This window comes from Candoia aspera, chromosome 4 (genome assembly GCF_035149785.1).
Source record: "Candoia aspera isolate rCanAsp1 chromosome 4, rCanAsp1.hap2, whole genome shotgun sequence".
NCBI classification, from domain to species: domain Eukaryota; kingdom Metazoa; phylum Chordata; class Lepidosauria; order Squamata; family Boidae; genus Candoia; species Candoia aspera.
In genome coordinates this window covers 45,562,145-45,586,260 of record NC_086156.1, presented here as the reverse complement: position 1 = coordinate 45,586,260, position 24,116 = coordinate 45,562,145, and the positions used below count along the sequence as shown (strand labels likewise).

The window sequence follows — 24,116 nt, the reverse complement described above, 5'->3', positions numbered from 1 at the left end:
GTTGACTCTACTTACTCACTTCAGACATCTTGGGAAGGCTGGCTAGGAGGCTCTGGTCTGTCTAAAGTTCATGGGACTTTGGTGAGGTGGCAGGCATTCTTTGTGGTGGCCCCTGTATTATGGAGTATGGTACCTTTGGAAGCTTGGATGGCATCCTCCTTTCTTGTAATCAGAAAGATTATGCAAACCTTCAATTTTCAACAAACTTTTGGCTCCAGCTGATTGGTGCCCATGTATCCCCTATATATGTATGTTTATTTCATTTCTTCTTAACAATTTTTTTTAATATTCTCTCTGATAATATAATATCCATAGTCATAAGACTGGGTGGTTAACAAATATAGGAAATGAATGAATGAATGAGGTTAGTCTCAAATGTTTTACTTCTGGTGTAGTTAAGTTAATTTGTTCTAGCATGTCTTGCAAATATCAGGAGTTCTCAGGCATCCTTGTGTGCTGCACAGAAATCCTCCATGATAGTTTTGGGGTATCTAAGATTCATGTAATCTGACCACTGAAGAAATAAAAATGGTATCTGGAGAATATGGGGTCACATGTTTCATGGAGAATGGAATTCTGATGAAAATGATTTAACTCTGCAAAATTTCAGGGGGTAAGAGTCTTAAGCTTTTATTTTTCACAAGAAAGCTGCAAGATGAATTTCTGAGCTGGAACATGTTCATTTTACCCCTTATTTTTTCTTTTTAATTACTAGAAAAATTCATAAGAAAGATGATTTGATTATAGGAATCATATAAAAGCATTTTCACTATTCTGGTGATTTTTGACCTTCCATTAAAGATGTTGATTATTTTGTTTCCCATTACTTGACTTCTTCCTGGAAAATGGTGAGAAATGAGAGCAACATGTCAGCTAACAATCTTGTCAATATTTATAAATACATATTTGGGAAATGTGGGCAAACTAACTAGACATTAAATACACTCCTTCCATGCTTGTGATCCCCAGTAACATATACAATATGTCCTAAAAGTGCAGTTTAAAGCTCTTAATACTGGACTAATACTTTTAGGACACTATATTTGAGACATACTGCCTCTGATACTGAAGACAATTGTTAGCCATCATGACTAATAGCCAATGCACATATGTGGCTGGCTGGCTGATGATGAGATGTGTAAGGTACTGATTGAGGCATACTAATTTGGGATTAAGTCCATTAAGTGCACTGGAATATGCTAGAAATATGTACAGTATTAGTTAGATTTCTAGAAATGTGAAAGAGAACTGGTTTCTCCCATAATCTCATACGCTCAACTGATTCTACAAATCAGACAAACTGTATTGTCCCTTTCCCCAAACCAATTAATTAGAGCAACAAAAGAAGACAGAGCAGAATCCTTTCCAACTTGTTCTAAAACCTACATTTAGCAGCAGGGTCGTTTGGGAGTGCAAAAAGGCCAGTGGGCTTTTAATACTTCAGAATAGGACAAGATGAAATGAGCTGTTGAATTCCTAAAGTTTACAACCTAACTTCTGAAGCAGAAATAGCAAGTTCAGGATTACATTAAAGGGATCTGGAAATGTGAGTAACTTCATGTTAATTTTGATTCTACAACCTTGTTAAAATCTCAGGTAGATAGATGGCAACATGATATTATCTTACCTCTTGTTCTTAACATTCCTTTTGTGGCAAAATAGGAGCAACCAATTTTTTGAACTGCTCCAATGGACAAGCCTTTGAACATCCTGGCAAAATGAGTGGATGGGGTTCATCAACTGTGCTGTTCCGATAGTACATCTCAATGGTATAATAGCTGAATATGCATCATTCCAAGGAAGAAGAAAGGCAGGTCAATATCTTATTGGAGAATAATCATACTATTACTAGAATCTAGTACACCTCTGTTTGGTTTGCAACACAAGTGCCTATCTATTTTCACACAATGAAACAGAATAGGCCTGAATGCAGAAGTGGGAAGCCAAACAGACAATACTAGTACAGGACATATAAAATGTGAACCACAAGTTTCTTTCTGTCTTCTAAATGGATATGCTCTTGTAAATTGAATTCAGTGTACTTTGAGAATGTAAATATATCTGCAAAATCTTACCCAGTAAATCATAGTTATTTATCATATCTATGAATTAATACTTGCCCACTATTTTCTTCATATAGCTCAAAAATATGGCAGGCAGCATAAGGAGGTAAAAACTGGTTGTAAACACCAAGTGCTGTTTGGAGGGCAACTATTGTCATACTATGCTAAAACAGAAAGAAAAATATGATGAAATATTGCATGGTGTGATTATGGCATAGGTAATATCTCAAACTTCTTAATTCTAAGGAGGCAAATTTAGAGAAGTTTCCTATTACAGTACCCCATTGTTCCTCAGTCTCCTTTCTGTGACACTGTTGTTTCAGGTTCAAATCAGAACAAATATTTTGCAGCCTAGATATTTATAATGCCGCCTACCACTCTGTGCCACACGAGGCTATATTACACCTTTCACCAGATATTTATAATATAACAGTCCTTTGTCATTTTGAGGTGGGAAGCGTAAAAACGGTTGAGTGAGCCATAACATAGTCATACAAGTGAAGAAAGAAAAAGAAAACTTTCCAAGATATCCTCCTAAACCCAGTGCTGTTCACTTGTGCGATGTCGCCACATCCATACAGTGGCCCCCAACCTTCCCACAACTGTTAAGTGAGGCCTTATCCACCCAAAGGTAGTCTATCCCTGTCAGAGATTGACTGGGAAATCCTTTGCATGTCTTAATAGAAGTAAATCCTACGTAGCTCAGTAGATCCGACTCCTAAGTAAATGCGTATACTACAAAGCATTCCACCTCAACTGCAAAGAGAACTACCTTAGAAGATTATCTGAGGAAGTAGCTGAAATTTTCAGCAATTAAAGGTGAGATCCTTTGATTCTAGTGAATCTTATTTCCCTGCAGTTAACAAGTATATTCCCACTGGCAGTTTATAGATTCTTCCACAGATCCCTGTGGTAGCTTGTCATTAATGTTGTCATGCTTTATATTGCTACAGTAATGGCCGCGTGGCACTGTAGATTGCTAATATGGAAATGTTTGACATATCATTGCAATATATTTCTACCTTGTTATTTGCACATTTCTTAAAACACTGTTACTCAGTTACGCATATTAAATTTGGATATTCTGGGCATGTTTTATAAACTCTTTCCCACTTGGTGGCCAGAAGTTAGAAATCATGCTAATTGTTCCAAGAACTATGCTGCAGAATATTAATTTCATATTATATTATTATATTAATAACAAAAAGAATGCAGGGCTGTGTCATGGCAAGATTCTGTAAGCTACATTATACTTGGACTGCATAAATGTTAATACTTACTGCTGAATACATTATCATTTTTTTTGTTTCGTGAGACGTAGTGCAGTTGATAATTTTTCCCAGAATATGTTTCACAAGGTTACCTTCATGGAGATTAAAAAGAATGTAAGTGCTGTGGAATTTGAAAATAGAAAATTTGGAAATAGAAATTTTAAAAAATATGGAAAGAGGACTTGGGACAGAATTCAGTGAGCCTGCAACTTGATGGGCATCCTATGATTACCTCTTCCTGCTCTGGTTAAAACATTTTTTTTGTCCTGTCCTACCCTTTCTACAATAGCTAGGATGATGAAAATGATAAAACAAGGCTCTTCTAGAGAGTAAAGAGGATGACATTAATGGAGAGAGGGAAGATCCGTTACCAAAGCAACAAAGAAACACTGGTTAAGTCCAGACAATGGGGGTTGATTACAAAAAGTCTCAGACACCACTCTAATTCACATGAATATAAAAGAAAGAAGAGAGGAAGCACAATCAGACTTGCAAGATTGTCACTATAGCCAATCTAAATAAAAATAGTTTTTAGGCTTCCATAGAGTCTATTTCTTGATTTGATCTGCTTCATAGGGCTGACAGATCTCCTTCAATGAAAAAGGAGAAAGTTCAGGGAAAGCTGAAAGTAGTAAGGTCTAATGGCTTTGGGGTGGGGCTATATTGGTTCTACTGTACTCCTTGTAATGGATAAACAGGAGAGAGGATTAAGATGTGCAAAATATACTGTAACATTCCTGAGCTTTTAATCCAAAAACAGAAATGCCCAATTTACCACTTAGGTTTTGAAAGGTTTTGCCTTTCTCGTTAAGCTCTTCTGCAAAACCAATTTATTTATTTGCAAATTATTTATCTCCTAACTTTTAGATGCTTTCATTAAAGAACTCAGCAGGGCCCATTTAGGGTTGGATCAAATCAAAGCTGACTCAAACTCATGCTTTGAGGGTGCCAGAGTGTGATCAAATGAACATGGAATTGGGCTAGTTCTGGACTAGAAATGATTGCTTGTAGTCACAAATGCTTCAGTATAGAATCCTTGTTGGGCTTCTCTGTCTATTCAGCTGAAGCATGCCAATCTGTAAGAATACAAGTTATTGTGTTATCAAATTCCTGAAAATATTTGTTACACCATAAATTACAGAGCTGTTCTATAATCTGAGCCAGTTTGGTGTAGTGGTTAAGGCACTAGGCTAGAAACCGGGAGACAGTGAGTTCTAGTCCTGCTTTAGGCACAAAGCCAGCTGGGTGACCTTGGGCCAGTCACTCCCTCTCAGCCCTAGGCAATGACAAATGCTTCTGTAATCTTGCCAAGAACACGGCAGGGACTTGTCTTGGCAGTCATCAGGAGTCAATACTGACTTGAAGGCACCAAAAAAAAAAAAGCTCTGCAAAGCTAATCTGTTATCTGAAGGAATGAAAGTAATAGATGTACCCGTAGTTCCTCATAATTAAAATAATGAATTAAAAAGATGAAATTTACTTTTGCTTACAGCACCCCCATCTCTTTCCAGAGAAAACAGAACCTGTTACTGAGACATCCGGTTAAGAAAGCACAGGATCGCTTCCAGGGGAGGTGTGGCGAACTGAGGACAGCTCCATCAAAGCGGAGCTGACAACTACAGCAAAGACCAAGGAACCTGTCCAGATAAAGAGAGGACAGAAGATCGCTCACATGTGCTTCCAACAGCTGCTCCTCGTGAGGAGGCTGCAGGACATCAGTTTTCTGTGGGCTTGAGCACTGGGAGATGATGTGATCAACCATCTTGCTTGCAACCATGGTGGTGCCTTTTAAAGGACACTACGTGCACAAGCCTCACTTTCTAATCACTTTTGGAAATGGTCTATTAACCACCTTAAAGCTATTAGAGACCTTTGGAATGGCAAGTTTGAAAAGGCTTCATCAGGTGAGTTTATCTTCAACTCCGAACAAAAGAAAAAATTAATTATAAACTTAAGAAATTAAAGAATTTGAAATGAATGCAAAAAGCTAAATAAGATTTTTTGGTTTTAAAGTTTTATTAATTTTTTTTCAACATATACATGAAAACTACAAAGAATGAAACGAATACTACAAGAAAAAAGAAAACTAAAGAAGTGTGAAAGTAAGAAGGATTTTTATCTAAGAAAGTTATAAATGGATTAAGGGTCCAGACAAATTTGGAACTTTGACTTTTACTATAAGAATTTGGAATTAACTATAACAAATAAACAGCTTTTCATGGGAAACAGATTTATTTTGGCTATACTGGCTATTGCATATCATAACAAAGATATGTGATGATTTTAGAAATTGGACACTAGACAGTACTAAAGAGTCTAAGCAGAAGAAAAGAAAATACAAGCCTGTTCTTTATGACAGTTAATACCGGGGCTTACAAAATTACACAAAATGTTATAACATTGGAAATATTAAAGGAGATCTTTGAATAATGGAGCCATAAATTAGTAACTACAATATCAACACTGTCAGTAATGATGTCTGCTTCTATAGATATACTTTACCTAAAAGACGTTAATGAAGAAATGAAGATGTGGAACAAATTTTATCTGACAAGATAAAGTAACGAAAGTGGAACTACAAATGACAGGCCAAGAGAATGATTTGGAAAAGGACACTTTACTGAATGTATAAAAGAAACTGGCTGAAGTTTTAAAAATTAAAAGGGAAATACAAATGATAAACCGAGAGAATGACCTGGAAAATGTTTTGTTATTGGATCTACAAAAAAGGCTTGTTAAAGCCTTGAGGAAATCTATGCAATGGGATAAAGAAGAATTGAAGACAGATCAAATCCTATGACAATATTTGAGTAAACTAAAGGTTAAGACTGTTAGAAGTAAAAGGAAGGATATAAAGTTGGTTTATTTGACCAAGGTTAAAATAAGACTTTTTTTTTAATTGCAATGTTTTGACAACTCTTCATGGACTTTTTGCTGACAGCAGCATTGAAAAGTTGATACTTTATGGATTTGCTTATGGATAAGGGATCGGATATGGGATGAAGAGATATCTGCTTAACCTTATAGGAGGTGAAAAGATATTAAATTTGTTTATACTTGTGATGAAGGTTGGAAATCATTTTTATATATTTTTTTCTTTCTTATATTCTCTTTTCTTTTTCTTCTTTCTTTTTCTTTTCTCCTGCACGTTTTATTCTTTCTTTCCATTCTTTTCTCTTTCTCTAAGTTTAGTTTGCATTAGTTTTTACTGTTGTAATTAAAATCCTTGATAAAAATTATATTGAAAAAAAGAAGGTACAGGATCAGAGAAATCATAACGTTTGTTGGGCCAAACATTCTGAGCTAAATAGATTCCTCTGTGTACAAGTGCCTTAAGTGAAAATCAATCTCTGAAATGAACAGAAGTTTGGAAAGATAATATGCACAAGAGTTTTTCATATGTTCATATGTCAAGCCTGCCACTATGATATACATTTTATATTTTCATGAATCTGAAAATCAGGTCAAACAAAGAAATTTGCAATTAAAAAAAAATACTTGCCTCCTTGTAGTTGTGATTTCTCAATTCTGAATTTTCCCTCAAATGCGGCAATTAACAAATGTTCCAGGAAAGATTTCATGTAATCCATGGTTTCTGTATCAGCCCATACTGGTAAAGAATGATTGTGAATTTTCTACAGTAATAGGGGAAGACAAAAGACAGGTAGCTATGCCTAGTAATATTCCCATTTCTTCAGTTATTTTGTACAGACAGACTTTCTTGAGTAGGAAGAGTCTAACTGAGTAGAAAGAGCCGAATTCATGTTAGTGGGAGCAAAAGTGAACTGATAGTCACTTTACTAAGGCTTTACTAAGGTACATGCAGTACATGATTTCCCTTTGTAAAATGGAAGGGGTCTGTTTATTTGTTTCTCAGGAGTAAAAATTTCCTGCCTGCATTGAGTTTTTGTGAGATAGAGATGTGCTTTTTGATGTCTAGCGGTAGCTTTACTGTGCATGTATAAATATTTCAAGAGATGACAGAAGTTTTCCCTGGCTGTGTCCCTTCTGTCAGATAAAAATGGGACCCTTTGAATCCATCAACCAATTCCCATATAGTACCCTCAACTTCTCACAAATTGCACAAAGATCCATTTCCCCCTGAAGTTTAAGTAGCTGAAATCTCATGAAATGTTGCATGTTGTCAGGATCGTCTTACCGCAAATAACGCACAGACGCAGGTTTAGGGAAACGCAGGTTTTGGGTTTATTTGGATAGCTGTCCAGGAGAAAGCCGAGAGTAACGCGGCGTGGTTACAGTTTCAAATTTATTGCCTTGTTCCCGCCACTGTTCCTCCCTCCCCCTCCTGCCCCGCCCCCTTCCGGGTTTTCCTTATTTGGGTAATTGCTACTGCGCATGCTTCGACCACGCCCTGCTTATTCCTGCCCTGTTCGTCGTTGGGGCAAGGTGTTAATGGTCGGCTGCGGGCTCAGCGCTGATAAGGTATTTCCTGGCTATTGTTTCTTTGTTTTACTTAATTACTTCTTTTCTTATCTGTGCGTATGGCTGTCTTTGTCACGTGTGCGCCACCATGGCTTTTGCCCCATGGCGGTGCACCCGTGACACATGTAAAATCTCGTGAGATTTCATGACGCTTGAAAAAGATCTTGTGATGAGACTTCCAATACTTTCTAAAATTCAGCAATTATCCAAATTTTGGAATAATTTTGTAAGAAGGTCCTAGGCAATTCTGGGAGTAAGCAAAGGATGTGCAAGGTCAAATATCTTTATGTGGGGATTTGTCTAATTACCAGTTCCTTTCTTGAAACTTTATATTTTGTTTTGTCCTATGAGACAAAACCATGGCTTGGCTTGGAGGGTCAGATTCATGGGCCCGACTTGGTGACTATCCTGATCTCCAAAACAGGCATTTTGTGGGAGTGACAGTTCCTCAGATGTCCAGATGTGCCAACAAAAAGGAAAGGTGGAAAGCCTTTTCCATACAACTTATTAATGTAACCTGATATATTCTGTATTCATTTTTTCAAAATGGATTGAATGTATAATACAATTGAAATAATAAAGATTACAATGGGTAAACAAATTGAGGTGAGGAGTATCTTTTAAATATCCTGGTTCCAAACCTATTGAAGGATTTTGTACGTGGAAAGAAACTGCTGGTCAGTCAGGGAGGACTAGAGCTTTGGGCAGATGGAGTTCAATTCAAAGGCCCAGGAGGAGAGCCCTCTCTGCCCTGGCACTCACCCTATGGAATACGCCTCCCCCAGAGGTGAGGCAGGCCCCCACTCTCCTGGCCTTCCAGAAAGGGGTAAAAACCTGACTCTGCCGTCTTGCTTGGGGCAGGAAGGTGGGGAGCCAATCCTGGGGGTGGTTAGCATCCTAAAGAGGCTCCATGATTGTATGAATTTACAAATTTAAATTAAGAACTGTTAATACCACCACCTTGGATTTTATATTTTATACTTATATTTATATCTCTATTTGTATTTAAGAAATATAGTTTTTTAGTGTATTTTAATTTGTATTTATTTTTAGTTTTATTGTAAACCACCCAGAGTTGCTTCATGTGAGATGGGTGGTGATGAAATTTGAAAAATAAATAATAATTAAAAAAAATATCTAAGGAGACACACCTTCATTTTGCATTCATTTCACTCACAATACAGTTAACCAATTACTTGGTCACTCAAGCTCTTACTATAGGTTGTATGAAGTCATGTGTCACAGTCCACAAATGGCAGGGCCGCAACTAGGGTCTGTGTCACCGGGGCAAACATGGATTCTGCACCCATTTTGGCGCCCCCCAGCACTCATTTTGGCGCCCCCCAGCGCTCATTTTGGCACCCCCCCAGCACGGCACCCGGGGCACATGCCCCGGTTGCCCCCCACTAGTTGCGGCCCTGATAAATGGTGAAGAAAGCACTACAATGTCTTAAAATTACCTGAACTTTTAAAGTATCATATGCATTCCAGAATAGGAGATTTTGAAAGTCCAGTAGTTTTCTCAGGTTATATCCCAGTAAGCGTGAAGTTCGTCGTAGTAGTGGCTGAAAGATAAAATTACAATGCTTGGTGATCTGTATATACAAACATATATTCATGGGACAAGTCATCTTTGTGCCCTGGCTAACATGTTATTGATTTTGCCTTTTTTAAAACTGGCATTCTGTACAGGATTCTGTAAAGGGACTCTTGGAATCTGGGAAAGGGAGCTGACCAAAGTAGGGCAAATGAGGAACAGATGGACATTTCAGCCTTACCTCTTAAGCAAAGCCTCAGGCCGTGTAAAGGGAAGAGGGAATGGCCTAGAGGGACAGGAGGAAGAGGTACAAGACAACAGTCAGATAAAAGTGGGCTGAATCCAGGGCAGAAATATAATCTGAGAAAACATGTCAGACAAAACACTCCTTAGTTCTCACAAAGATAAAGGGAGGGAAGGGCCAAGTACTGTACATTCAGACTTGCAAAATTCTGTTAAGTATATTTTTACAATAAAAGTAGTATTGGCCTACATGACTTTAGTTTCCTAATCTGGTCTACCTTGAAGGGCTGACAAGCTGACAATCCATGAGAAAAAATTCAGCTCACAAAGACCCCACCTTAAAGTTCTCCCTAATAACCGAGGACTGTGTTTTTCTTATTTAATTTCCAAGACTTTGTAATCTATCATCCTAGCATTAAACTTGAGCCATGCCCTGTTACCTTCTTGCCAGAATGGGCCAGCAATAGTTATCTGAGGGCAGAAACTGATGACATCACCTTATATTCATCATCTCCTGATTGTGAAAGTCACCTCCAGGCACATCATTTTCCTGCTGTGGTGTTAAAGTACTGTTTTTCCCTTGATTATTCCAGTCAATTTTGACTGATGCACTTTATTTCCTTACAGGCTAACTCTAGCAATTCATTGGCTACTTTGCAGAGGAGGATGCCCCCTCAGCTGAGTCAGTAGTTGGCCTGATCACTAATGTCTTCTAGAGCTTTCCTTTAACCACAGTATTGGAATGTGAAGTGAAAGGTGAAAGGTCCCCTGTGCAAGCACCGAGTCACGTCTCACCCTCTGGGGGGATGCCGCTTTCATGACGTTTTCTTGGCAGACTATAGTGGGGTGTTTTGCCATTGCCTTCCCCAGTCGTCACCTTAAACCAGCAAGCTGGGTGCTCATTTTGCCGACCTCGGAAGGATGGAAGGCTGAGTCGACCTGAGCCGGCTACCTGAGAATCCAGCTTCTGCTGGGATCAAACTCAGGTCATGGGGAGAGTTTCGGTTGCAATACTGCCACCTACCACTCTGCGCCACACAAGGCTCTAGTATTGAAATAGAGCAGTCTTATTTCAGATGAGTTCAGGGGTGCACCGTTTCATCATTTCTCCAGTCACTTAAGGGACCCTTTTACCTCAGCTGAGTGGAGAAAAGATGAAATGGCATATCCCCAGTCTTCTCTTTTTGTAGAGAAGACAAAGTAATTTTTAAAAAATCTGTTGGGTTACCAAAGAACAACCTCTAACCTAGGCAAAATCATAGCAACTGTCCTATCTCATCACTCTGGAAGAAATTAAGATGTAAAGGGGTGCAAGAAAGGAATTTTGATTTTAAAGGTGGTTCTTGTCCTTCCATATATGTGCATTTTGATGCTTTAACTTTATCCTGTGTGTCTATATTTGTGTATATAGACACACAATATATACACACACACAAATATATAACAGTGCATACATCCAGTAAGATCTGCACGCAAAAAAAGGAAACAATTGTCAATTGCTTTCCTGCAACAGATAGGTGGGAGAACACAAAGGTAGGGAATTGTCCATTGGCGGATGTGATAGCCTGCACTTCAGACTGAATATGTTGCAGCTATTGCCAACATGTCTCAATCTGGAAAAGATTTTCTTGAGCTGACTGTAGAATTAAATAATTTAAGTACATAAGATTAAAAAAAAATGGTCCCTTAGCTGTCATGCATCCAGATAGCACTGTCTATACTTTCCAACAATATGCCTGAGATTAGCGTTTTGAGTACCCTTCTATCTCAGTTTCTCCACATCTCCCTATCACCAAGACAGCCAAGGGACAATTTGCCCAGCTGAAACCACATTTTTGCTTTCCTTTTGCGTCAATTCATTCACTTCTTATTTTGGGGGAGCATTTACTAGTAAGCCTAATGGAAAGATCTTGAAACAACAATAGCAGTAACATGAACATAAGCTTACATTTTTGGACAGTATAAATGCTTTTCAGGACAATAGAAGAGACATGGCTGTGAAATAATAGTTATTTTTTCTTTCTGTTTCTTACCATGTACTGTTTCAAGGTCTTCCGCACTGTTGTGTCTCTTCTGACTTGTTGTAGTAATTGATTAAAACGTGGGCAGTGAAAATTAGGATATATCAACAACTATAACAAAAATTGAAAAAATCATATTAAATAACTATAATCTTCATATAATCAGCTACCTTTCAACAGTCCACCTAGCTAACCTAAATGGGATTTGTACTATTAGCAAAGGCATACAATCTCCTTTCCGCATTACACATTACTTGGTGGTGTAAAGAAGTCTGCGTTGCATGTAATTCATATTATTTCAGAGTTGTGCCAGAAGATGCATTATGACTATTGGCATTACAAAAGTTAAACAATCCACAATAAAAAGAAATCAGTTTCTTGGCAGCTATTTTACTTTCATTTATAGAGTGGAATGAGGATTTTCAGAATTTACCTCCTCTTTGAGAGCTATTATATGAAACCACTGAAAGCTTGGCAAAAATATTTGGATCCATGTTATTTTGGGGATTGGTTTTAATATCTGTGCTCAATGTGGCTAGGTATATAGCCTCCTGCTTTGTGGGGAGATGGGCAGTGATAAAATTTGATTGATAAACAAACAAATAAACATGGATAAAATGGATTCATATTTTTTGTATTGTTTTGATCCCTTTATCTGAGAAATGCTGTAAGGAACCTTGTTTAAGAATTGTCAGTACCTCTAGTTATGGGGGAATCAATTGGGCCTCTCATAATATTTTTATTTTAGACCTAGTAGTTCTGCTTAAAAGTAATCCTGATCCTCTTACCCTAAATTTGTGATCAGAATCAGAACATTACTGCCCATTGCATGTGTGTGTGAATGCATGCATGTACATTCATAAATGGTATGTGACCATCCATGAATAACGCTCTAGAAAAACATACTGGAGTTGCATGTCTATAATGGGATAGCCATACCCATTGCTAGCATGAAGACCCCAGCTTCCCTTGCCAAAAGCTAATTCAGCCCTCTGAAATCACTGAACTATTGCAGATATTGAAGGTAGCATAAAAACATGAAGCCATGCAGACAAACAAATCTTTGAAACATAAAAACAGTAGAGATACCAGGTAAAAAATCTTTAATCAAGCAGACTAAAAACACAGACTGGGCTCTGTTAACATCCCAAAGCATTAGGAAAAAGCCAAGTTTTTAAAGCCTTCCAAAAGGTCAACAGGGTTGGGCAGTACACATCTTTGGGGAAGGCTGCTCCATGAGCAATTCCATAATTGCTTCCTCCTCTTAGGAACAAAGCTACCTTTCCTTTTGAAGTTCTAACTTTCTACAGGTAGGAATATTCAAGGATCTATACCTTTCTTGCCATCTGAAATGGCACAATCCAGCACCCATTGTTACCCACATATTCTGCCATCATATCCTATTCTGCATCACAGGATACACGTTATTATTAAAATTCACCCAGAGACTTAAAATATAACATGCTTCTTTGCCTTTTCCTGTGAAAGAGGCACAGTATGAACTGGAATAGGTTGCCAGTGAATGTGTGGGTTCCAGGCCTCGCTGGCTGATGGAGGAAAGAAACCAGCCAGATTGACTTGAGCACTCATTATGGTTCGATCGCAATCTGTACTTCGGACATAAATCTAGAAAAGGAAAAATAAAGAGTTGCCCAACAGGATTTTAGTCTTCTTTGTAACTACAGAAGACATAACAGCTGAGTTCCACATCATACAAACCATGCCTTTTAAAATCACATTACGCATTTGCATATAATCTCCTTGTTTAATATGATTCATGGCCTGCCATCTTATGTGAACATGGCCATTGCTAGTGGGAATGACATGAATCCCAGTAAAAAGCTTGGGCAATAAATTTTGGTTGAAGAAATGCCTTCAAATATCAGAGATAGAACCACATAACCTTGGAGTGTTACACATTCAATCCAAACAGAAATCTTAGTTCTGGCTATCTTTATATTAAGTGTTTTACATGGTTGATAGCCTCAAGTGAAAGTTTAATTGTCTGATTCCCATACATTCTTTGTCATAAGCAGTGGAAATAGAAGCATTTGAGAGCAGGGAGTGATGAAAAGACAATTCTCTCTCTTTCTCTCCCTCTTTCTGTCTCTCTTTTTATCCTTTTCTTTCTCTCTCTCGTGGAATGCTAGGAAATTTCAATGAAAGTTTCTAATGTTTCCTGAAATAAAATGGAGGGATAGAGAGAAAGATACAGAGGAAGGATAAGAAAAAGAAATACTGTAGAAGGTTCCATTGGTCTTCTCTGCTCTTTCCTGCCATGGCAATAACTACCACTGGGATAGGAAAGCAGCTTCAAACAGTGAGAAGCAACCCCTTTCACAGGAAAGGTATCTGCATCCCATGGGAATCACAATTCCAAACAAACTCAGAACACTTGGGCTGAGGGTGGTGCTGGACCCCTCCGTCTACCAAATATTCACTATTTTGGCTTCATAATTGTTAGACCTGATCCACGTTATTAGAATAATTTATGAATGGCATGTTGATTTCAATGTTATTACTGAATATAAAAAATAAAGAAGTTTGTTATTTCCCATTCTTACCTCTTTTGCCTTGTATGAAGGGCTTAAGAAGTTCTTATATCTGGCTTTTAAGTATTGCCCAAACTCGTATTGCTGCTGCATTCCAATCTGTGGTAGCAACAATATGAAATATAGTTAAGTGTCTCAAAATAGGATAATTGATCTTTTTGGCCTGCCATTGAATGAAAAATGTTATTGAATCCTTAAAAAGTTGTGCTGCAAAGTTTGGATAAAATATTCCTGTCAGTCATGAATATTAGATATTGGATCAGAGCCTTGGACAAAGGAAGCTATGGAAAAAGGAAAAAGGACCCTGCCTGTAAGAGAAATTCATCTGCTGGGGTCCAGGAAGTGGGCCTTCTCTGCAGTGGCCCTCGCCCTTTGGAACATCTTGCCCCCGGAGGTGAGGCAGGCCCCTTCACTCCCAACCTTCCAGAAGGCCCTGAAGACTTGGTTCTGCCCTCTCGCTTGGGGCGGGAAGGCGGGTAGCCATCCTTGGGGGTGGCTCACGCCTTAGAGCCCCTCCCACCAGATTGAAATCTTTAGAGGCACTTGGATTTTATATTTATTTATGTTGTATTTTATGTTTGTAACTTGTTTTTGTTTTTATGGGATTTTAACATGTATTGTTATTGTATTAATTTTGTTGTAAACCGCCCAGAGTCCCTCTTTGGGGGAGATGGGTGGAAACAAAATTTGAAAAATAAATAAATAAATAAATAAATAAATAAAAATACTTTTATACTACATTTTGATTAATGAACATGCTTTAAGAGTATCTATCAAACCTTAGTAAGTTGTCCATATCCCTGTGGCCAAACATCTTCACTGACTGTATTTGTGGGGAAAGTTGTCATAGGAGATCTGTCACCATGCCGGAAAATCTGGTAAAATTGTTTGGAGACAATATTAGCTTTCAGAGGAACTAGAGCTTAATACAAAACAATTTGTCAGAATTAACTACCAGGAGTTGCAACAGAATCTCTGAATCAGGAAAGTGCAGCCCTTTCCAAGCCTCTCTCTAAAGTAATATGGGTGAAATACTGAAACTGAATGAGGAAATGGTTTCCTCCAGCTAGGTATGTTCAAATATTTCAAAATCTCCTTGATTATTGTTTAATTAGGATAGTCCCATCCATATTCTTGATCTATCTGCTTGATCCAGAAACAGCATTCTGCCAATGAAATATACATACATTAGCATAAAGTGGCTGTGGCATCCAGCAAATTGCTGGATATGTGTATGATGGTCAAAGGTTCCCAACAATCACTGGTCCACAAGGTCATTTTTTTAAATGACAGAAATCTCACAATATTATTGAGATTTCAGGGAAGGACACTGAAATCCCACAAGTTTTGGTGATAGCACAGCATTTTGGCCATGTCTTGAATGTAATTTTTTTTTCCAAAATACATTTAACTTTGGAGATTAGCACTTGGTAGAGCAGCCATGAAGGAATTGGAAAAGATATTCAAATGTTGTAATGTGTCTATACCTTCAAAGATCAGAATAGTGCAAGCAATGTTATTTCCTGTGACTTCTATGGAAGCGAAAATTGGAGTTTGAAGAAGCAGGATAGGAACAGTATTGATGCTTTTGAATTTTGGTGTTTGAGAAGACTCTTGAGAATATTGTGGACAGCCAAGAAAACAAACCAGTGGATCATTAAACAACTCAATCCGAGTTCTCACTTGAGGCACAAATGTCCAGGCTCAAATTATCTTGCTTTGGACATGTTATGTGAAGACCTCACTCTCTAGAGAAGCCTCTAATTCAGAGAAAGATAGAAAGATAGAAAGATAGAAAGATAGAAAGATAGAAAGAAAGAAAGAAAGAGAAAAGGATGACCAGCAGCAAGATTGGACTGTTACAGTGGTAATGGGTTAGGGACATACCATCATGAGAAAAATCTATCTATGTGGTTGCTAAAAGTTGACAATGACCTAATGGCACATAATCAATCAATCAATAACTCAATCAATCAATCAAGACTTTCACAGTACCATGGTTCACGTGTTTGCCTACCTGCCATGGGAATGCTGCTCAATTCCAGAAAGGCTCTGATTGGCCTTATCTTAATAAATTCAAATGATGGAAGTAATCAGAATTTTTCAAAGAAGACAGTCTTCTTAATAAACCTTTCCTTACCAGTTGACCTTTAGATGTGTTGGACAGAACCTTCCAACATTCCCGGTGAAAGACTGTCTTGGATGGAAATTGTCGGAGATGTAGCTTGACATGTTGTAAGGCCAACAGTTTGGTGAAAACTGATTCTGATAATCACATAGCTGAGTTGGAAGTGATTCTGGGTTATACTGAGGCATGGTGTGCTTACAGACTGCAGCTGACCACAATAACAATTTAGTATGGGGAAATGGAAGGAATAAAGAAAAGGAATACCCATTTGAAATGTAATACATATCAAATTTCTCTTACATACTTTTCATAGTGTATCCAAATCATCATAATCTCCAATCTGGCTAATCATTAAAGGTCTACAACATAAAGAAGCTGAGGAATTGTTTAGTTTGTGTATGGACTGAGTTAGCTTACATGTGAAAGACCTACTCAAGTGTCACTGTTCTCTGAAGTTGGCTGCTGCCAACTGAAGAAAAGCTAAGGAGTCTCACCTGGCACTAACTTTTATGTACTTCTGAAAATACAGACCTTACCTTTTCCATTTACTTTAAATATCTGGTATGCTTTTAATACTGCCAATTTTATCATGGCAATTGTGAGGGATTGTGAGATCATTTAAAGCATCCACACTTTAATGAGCTCATTATAAATGAGGGCTGGAATTCTTACAGTTACAGACTAGTATTAAAGATACCTTACTAAAGTCTTGGTGATTTTTTTTGCTTCTTGTTCTTCCCAGCTATGTGGGTCTGACATGGGAGGATGCTCAAAATTCCCCCTTAAAGCAGGAAGAGATCTAAAGTTGGTTTTCCTCTGTTTGCCCTTTCCTTGTGGAATATGCTGCCCACCAACCCAATTCCTGTCATTTCCCAGAGCAACTAAGGTTTTAAGAATTAACACTTTTAATATTTAGATTTCATGGAGATTTCACTGTACTATTGTAAGATACTGTCAGCCCTTCAAGGTAGACCAGATGAGGAAAGAGACAGTGCAAGACCTATTATAATTCTATTTTATTGTTGTAAAATATAATAACAGAATCCTGAAAGGCTTTCCCTCTGTCCCCTCTTATACCATGCAGAATCAAGGTGGTGTTATGCTTCGTATTTTTCCAGGGCTGAGATTTCACTTGCAGCCTCTTTTATAAGTTAATGACTTTTGCATTCCTTCACCAGTGTGATCTCTGCCTTCCTCTGCAGGAGCCTAGAATCACTCAAGGAAGGAGCTTACAAATATTAACAAACAAAGAAACAGACAAAACAAGGCTTTAAAGACAGCACAGAGAACTAGAGCAATGCCTGGCTTTAGTTTTCAACCATTATTTATATATAGTTGTGGTTGAGCTTTTATTGCTACTACTATGGTTTTGAATACTATTACTATTGTCAGTTTTATGTTTTTTTCTTTGAAGTCAATCAAATCAAAATTCTAGAATTCAATGACTGTTTTAGACAAGTGATTGATGGACCGGGATAAGACTTCAGATTTCAGATTGTTAGAAAAAAACCCACTGGTGTTCTTCTGCTTTTGGATATTTCTTCCTCAATTTCTCAACCTCTTTCTAAATATCATTTTTCTCATTATCTGGCTGTTGGTCCCTGGTGTTGACAAACATGAAACAGGAACAGTCAAAGACATCTTTACAGGGCAATCAAAATCTAAGGGTGGGATCTAGAAAGAGAAGCACAGCTAAAATGCAAAGGACACTGTCAGCAATGAAAAGAAACCTTGTACTTACTACCACGACAAATTTCAGGTTCCTTCCTACTGCACAGTGGAGAAGCAGGCCAAAGAAGAGGCTAAGTGAGGAGAAGTCCAAACTACGGAAGCTGAGCCCCAGATTCATCATGGATATGTCCAGTCTGACAGCAGCATGGAAAAGCTTTTGGGGGAAAACGGTGGGCAAGGGAAGAGCTGTCCTTTATAAAGAGCAAAAAAATGGGTGGAGACTCCACTGGATATTTAATCTTGAAATCTCTTTTTCTTATCTCTTCCTTTTCTCATTAAGTTATGTACAAGGAAAAGGTGAAACGTACAACGGTATAGGATGACCTTACTTCTGAAAATGCCTGTCACTGGTGTCCAGATCTTTTTCTAGATCTGTCCATTCAGTAGGAGGTAGGGACAAATAGGGAGGTTCTTGCATCACCCTACCTTATGTCTCAGTAAATCATGATGCACTGAATAAATGGCTGGGTTCATCTGGGTTCATCTAGCCTCCACACCCATAACAGACAAGCCCCATCATGGATTAGTGGAATGTGTGAACCCAGCACTAAGTGCATATGTTGGTAAACCCTTGCTCACATTTGTCATGAGTACTGATGGCGAGCAGGAAGGGGCCTCTATCCAGGGGGGAAAACGCATGCGTAGTACTGAGGAATTAAGCAGCCATTCAAAGAGACACAGATCAGACCCGCCTTAACTTCTGGGGTTTATCTGTCTGGGTTTTTCCCACGCTTCTTCAGTTTGTTAGGATTTTCGGTCTTATGTAGCAGCAATAAACACTAGAGACCTATTCCTTGTCTCAGCATGATTCCTGACTGTTTGGACACATTTCAACTGCATGAATCCAACCCAATGTGCCATCTGGCCATGTGAGTGCCTCTCCTTCAGCCCCAAAATTATGACATTAAGATTAGTTTACAGAAGTTGCATACATTAACAGCAATTAATATGGGAGTCCTTCATATCTGGCAGCAGCAAATGGGCCTTCTAGGGTTTTTATGTTCTGGGAGTAGATCTCTTGAAGCTTGAAACGTCTGGATTACTTATCCCCAGACTTTTCCCCTTATAGACTAATTGGACTGCCATGGGAATTCCCTCAAGTGTGAAAAGAAATTGCCATTGCTTTATAAAGAGGAAACAAAGGAGTATAGATTCGCACTGTATATTTCATATTGAAATTTAATTTGACAATAGTCTTCTGATCTGTTTTTTTTCCTCATTTAATTATTTATGAAGAAAAAGGGAAGAATTATAATGGGGCAGAATGATTTCACTTTTGAGGCTGCCTCTAGTTTGTTCCCATATTTTTCCTAAATCTATTCACTCAGTAGGATGCAGTGGTAGAGTATAATAACAAATTATTTATCATATTGCCGTATGTCTCACTTAATAATGTGTATTCAATAAACTTCATTCTGGATAAAATCTATGTGGTTGCTTAATGACACATAATCAATTCAATAAATTACATTTGGCTGGATTCATATAACTCTCTAAGCTTAAACTAAACAAATCACATTATAGATTAATGCAGTTGTGAGCCCAGCCTATGCTCAGCACATGCGAAAGTCATATCATTGTTTACAGCAATAATCCATGGATCCAACCCAATAACCCAAATGTATATGTGAGTGGACTCCATTCCCCTGCTTCAATTCCATTCCCACCCCCACCCCCAAAAGGTTATGCATGTTCAAAACAATTAAAAGACAGATTAGTAGGTTGAAAGACATCATAGCAGGCAGCAAAAATGGTCTACCAGGGATATCCTTGTCTTTTATGGCCCAAAGCTTCTGTATTTCCCAGCCCCACCCCATTCCTCTGCGAGAGAGTTGGACTATGATGAACCTCCATCAAGTGTAGCAGCAGTGGTTTGACATCCCATTAGCAGCCCACAGTTAACACACAGGCTTCTGCTTATTGCTGCTTATTGCTGCTAAGCATAATGAGACCCACCAGGTATATCAGGGGTGGTAGAATCGTATTTCCTATTATAGATTACTTTATCCTATTATACACTACTTAGCTGATTCTTAAAAGATTAACCTTGCTTATAACATATAATGTCTTACACTGACAAAAATTATCAGCTCTGTATAGTTTACAGGAAGCTGCATATTTATTTATGGGTTCATTTATAGTTTCTACAGGGGAATCCATATGGGTCAGTGGAAGCAAAACAAAGACAAGATTTGGAGCACCTTAAAGACAAACATAATTTTATGATGATTTCAACATTTGATTTCATAGCTGTGTCTACTTCATTAAGAGTGTTCTGTAGAAGATGCAGACTGTGAAAATTACTTTGAAGTGGGAATTCACAACATTCTTTATATACATCTATTGCCTCTTTACCACGGCCTTCAAGGCAAATTACAGCAGATTATTTTTTTAAAAAATCTAATTTTATTTATAAAATTTATATAGCCACCCATCTCACACAAGAGACTCTGGGCAGCTCACAAGCTTAAAACAAACAAACCCACCAAACATAATCTCCTGGTGCCCAAGGATAAACTGTTAACTCCACTCACCACCAACAGTAGCACAGCATATCTACCCCCTTACCCAAATGCCTGGAGAAATGCAAGATTATCAGTACTTTGCAAAAGACGAAGAGAGTTGGCAAAGACCATGTGGTCATGATGACATCCCAGTTCCTCTACCACCTCTAATACTAAGAAACGTCTTGCGTAAAGATCACATATCTAGGAAATATTGCTGAATAAAGAACACAAGCTCTTTTTGAATACTGTTCTAAATCTAGGTTGCCATGACTGAAAAATCTATATTTGATTATAGATCTTAACCCTCAGGCAAGGTGATATTTGAAAGGTCCTAAGTTATAACGGGTCCTCAGAAACAATGATTTTATGTTTTTACTTGTAATTACAGGATTATATGTACATAAGCACTGAACAGCAGCAAAGAATTACAGAGTATTCCAAAGAAAGTTTAAGAATGTGCATAGCAATCAATGGTCCAGAATAATGATAAAAATCATTGATCTGCAGCATGATCATTGAGAGAAGACAAGAGGACAAAATGTACCATTATCTTAATAGAACAAGTATGCTGTATGCATTGAGAACTGAACATTGTGGCAATTGGTTGCATAGTACTGAAACAACAGTCACAAGAAGCCCAAAACTGGTTACACAGAGTCTTACCTGAATATCAAACACAGTATTCACAAAGCTAGTAAGAGGTCGCATATATTACTGTAAACATTACAATATGTTCTCATTTGTGTGCATACAAACTCATAAGGAAATTGAGGAGAAAGAGTGAAACTTGCTAAGAGTACAGATGTGTAATGATTCATTGGAAGCCTTGGTTTCATACAAAGTCATGGTTTGTGTAAGCCACAGCATATTAAAGCCTAAAGCAATCATGGCAATATTAAGGGCATAAGTGATCGTATTTTGAGCTTATTTAAGATCAGGCAATGGGCAGGTCTTCGGGGCATGTATCCTTTTCAGACTTCCTGTATTTCCAGCATTGGCATATTTGAGTAAAAGCTCTGTGTATGTAACTTTGGAAAAAGTAAATATTACACACACACACACATGTTTTATATTCACTAACTAAAAACCAGTAGGTATGATGCGTAATCTACATACAGAAGGAAGGATTATGTCAAAGTCATCAACAAATGTTAGACCATCTGTGTAAGGCCATCAGTGCCCATCGAAAGCAGGACTTTGTTTTTCACCCACAGGAGTGGGTGGTAGCAAATGGATGCCATCAGTGATCAGTTAGGCGGAGTCTAGATGTGTGAGGTTTGAGCCTGCTTCTGACTCCGAAAACAAAACTTATTCGGGGTCAGAAGGGGAAAACGAAACTTATCAGCAAGGACTTGAGGAATCTAATCCAGGAAGTGACTCAGCAGAGCGGGAGAAATCGCAGGAGAGGATTGGACAAACTCCAGAGGGAGATTTGAAAGCTCCAATCAGTGCTGGAGACAGAAGAGCAGAGAAGTGCGCAAAAGAGAAAGAAGCCTGATTGGCCAGTAAGGGGAAATGGCATGAAAAGGAGCAAATAAAAAGATAGGCGTGCCAAGAGCAAGCTGCTGGAGACAACTGATCCTTTGAGCTCACAGCACCTGCCTGAGAATCCTTTCCAGTGTCATAAGCCTTGCCTGTAGCCAGTGTGGAACCAGTGCCAGTGGTTCTGCCTTCGCGGAACCTCCGTCTGCACAGATTGCTCCAGTACAGCCTCTCTCTGCTGTCCCTGCTGAGCACAGCCTTGTGTCCAGCTCCAAGCCTCGTTGCTTCACTCCAGTGCAATCCAGGCATGCCTCCAGACCCCAACATTGCCAGAATGCTTCAGTTCAGCCCAGCCTTGCCTCCAGCTCACAGCCTTGCCTGAACACTACAGTCCAGTCCAGCCTTGCTTCCAGAACCAAGCTCTGCCTAGATACTTCAGCCAAGCATTGTCTAGCCTGTGTGTGCCACCCTGATCTAGCCTGTGTGCCAGGGCACCTACCTGAGTGTTCCATCTCTCCTTTGCCATGCACCACAGTTCCTTCCAGTCTTGCAACCTTGAACCAAGGATTGTCCAAGTTCTGCCTTGCTGCCTTGCCTCCATCTGACTGCAGTGTTGCCTGGGTGTCCTTTGCCACCTGGTGGACTTGATTGAATTACATGCTCTAATCTATTGCAAGAACTTTTATGATTGTAAATAGTTTGTTCAATAAAGAGTTTTATTAGTAGCTCTGCCTGGCCGTCTCATAGTCTGAACAGGGCAAAATGTATCTCTGCCTCTCATTTATTCATTCATCAAATTTATATGGCCTCCCATCTTACAAGAGAGAGACTCTAGGTGGTGTACAATAAAACACACACACATATCCAGAAAATTTAAAAATTGTGATTGAAGGCTAAGAGAGGGTAGCAGTTGTCTCTGATGGAAAGATATCTTGAAGGTGTCTAGTACAGTCAAAAAAGTATGTCATATCAGAGTCACTAGGTGTCAGAAGTATATAAGCCTTTACTTCAGCTACTGGCCTCCTTCCCTTCTTCGGTTCCTGCTCAGTCTCTCTGATAATTCCCTGCAGCCTTCAGGGTTAAGAGATGGTTCCTCATCCAAGTAAAGGCAAGGAATTACATCCTCCATACAAACAGCTATGTTCACATTACACATGAAACTACAAAGAAAACTATCTCATTTCAGCCTGGAGTGTTGTATAAGTTGAACCTGTTTATTTCATGTTTAATGTACTATGCATAGCCAGAAACTGGGTTCACTGAGTAAACCTTGGTGAAGATGAGAATATTATATAATTTCAGCTACAGTTTTAAGTATACATAAAGATGGCATGTGTTTTTGGCCCACAGTTAAAATAATCCCCCTTGCTTTTTTTTTGGCTGTTCACATAACATACTTACCTATATGTAGCTCAATTGCTTGAGTTCACATGACACACCATGCTAGAAACTAGCTAATCATGTTTCACCTAGTGTATTGTGAGATTCTAGCCCATGGATTCTAAAGCAGAAGGGAATCAGCAAGTTTTTAAGAAGAATAAAATGTTAGTAACCACTTATGGCCAGAAATCTCAACTAGCCTTCTCCAAAAACGAGTCAGATTTAGATTTGCAACACAATGATGCAATGGCATAAACTTTCATGGACTTCCTAACACTACAGATGAATATTATTCTCAACTAGTAAGTTAAAGAATCTGGTAGTCCAGAAAAATAAGTCATCAGAACTGAAGTCAAAGAATAAGCTTTTAAGTTGACCATTACCATTAAACTTATGAAACTATAAACACAGTGGCTGTTAAGAAGTTAGTGACAATGATGAAATTTCAAGCCATCAGTTCTTAGTGAGGTGATCTTGCCACAGAATCTTCTCACAGAAGCCCAGTTTGCCTGAATCTGATTCACACTACTATTTGCAGAATATTACAAAGATATGAATGTCTATGGCATGTAGTAATTGTTCAGATAAAATATATAGGAAGTGAGGATCCTCTATAGGCCCTTTAGACATAACTATACTGGACAGGCAGATTCTATTTGGCAAGTCTGATTGATGCAACGTGCTAATGTAACTCAGCACTATGCTGTAAATCTCTTTAAAGTTTATAGCCAGCATTTTGAACTGGGTCTGAAAGCTTA

The 24,116-nt window shown here is 38.4% G+C and overlaps 1 protein-coding gene across 1 annotated transcript; it reads right to left on the bottom strand.

Moving 5' to 3' along the window:
* Positions 1-1,636: 1,636 nt before the first annotated feature.
* Positions 1,637-18,107, bottom strand: LOC134496298 (prostatic acid phosphatase-like). The gene is made up of 10 exons (XM_063302038.1): positions 18,000-18,107; positions 14,910-15,005; positions 14,143-14,229; positions 13,052-13,204; positions 11,591-11,689; positions 9,238-9,372; positions 6,837-6,969; positions 3,344-3,426; positions 2,121-2,227; positions 1,637-1,778 (listed from the first exon to the last, which is right to left on the bottom strand). The coding sequence occupies exons 1-10, from the start codon at positions 18,105-18,107 to the stop codon at positions 1,637-1,639; spliced, it is 1,143 nt and encodes a 380-aa protein (XP_063158108.1).
* Positions 18,108-24,116: the final 6,009 nt, after the last annotated feature.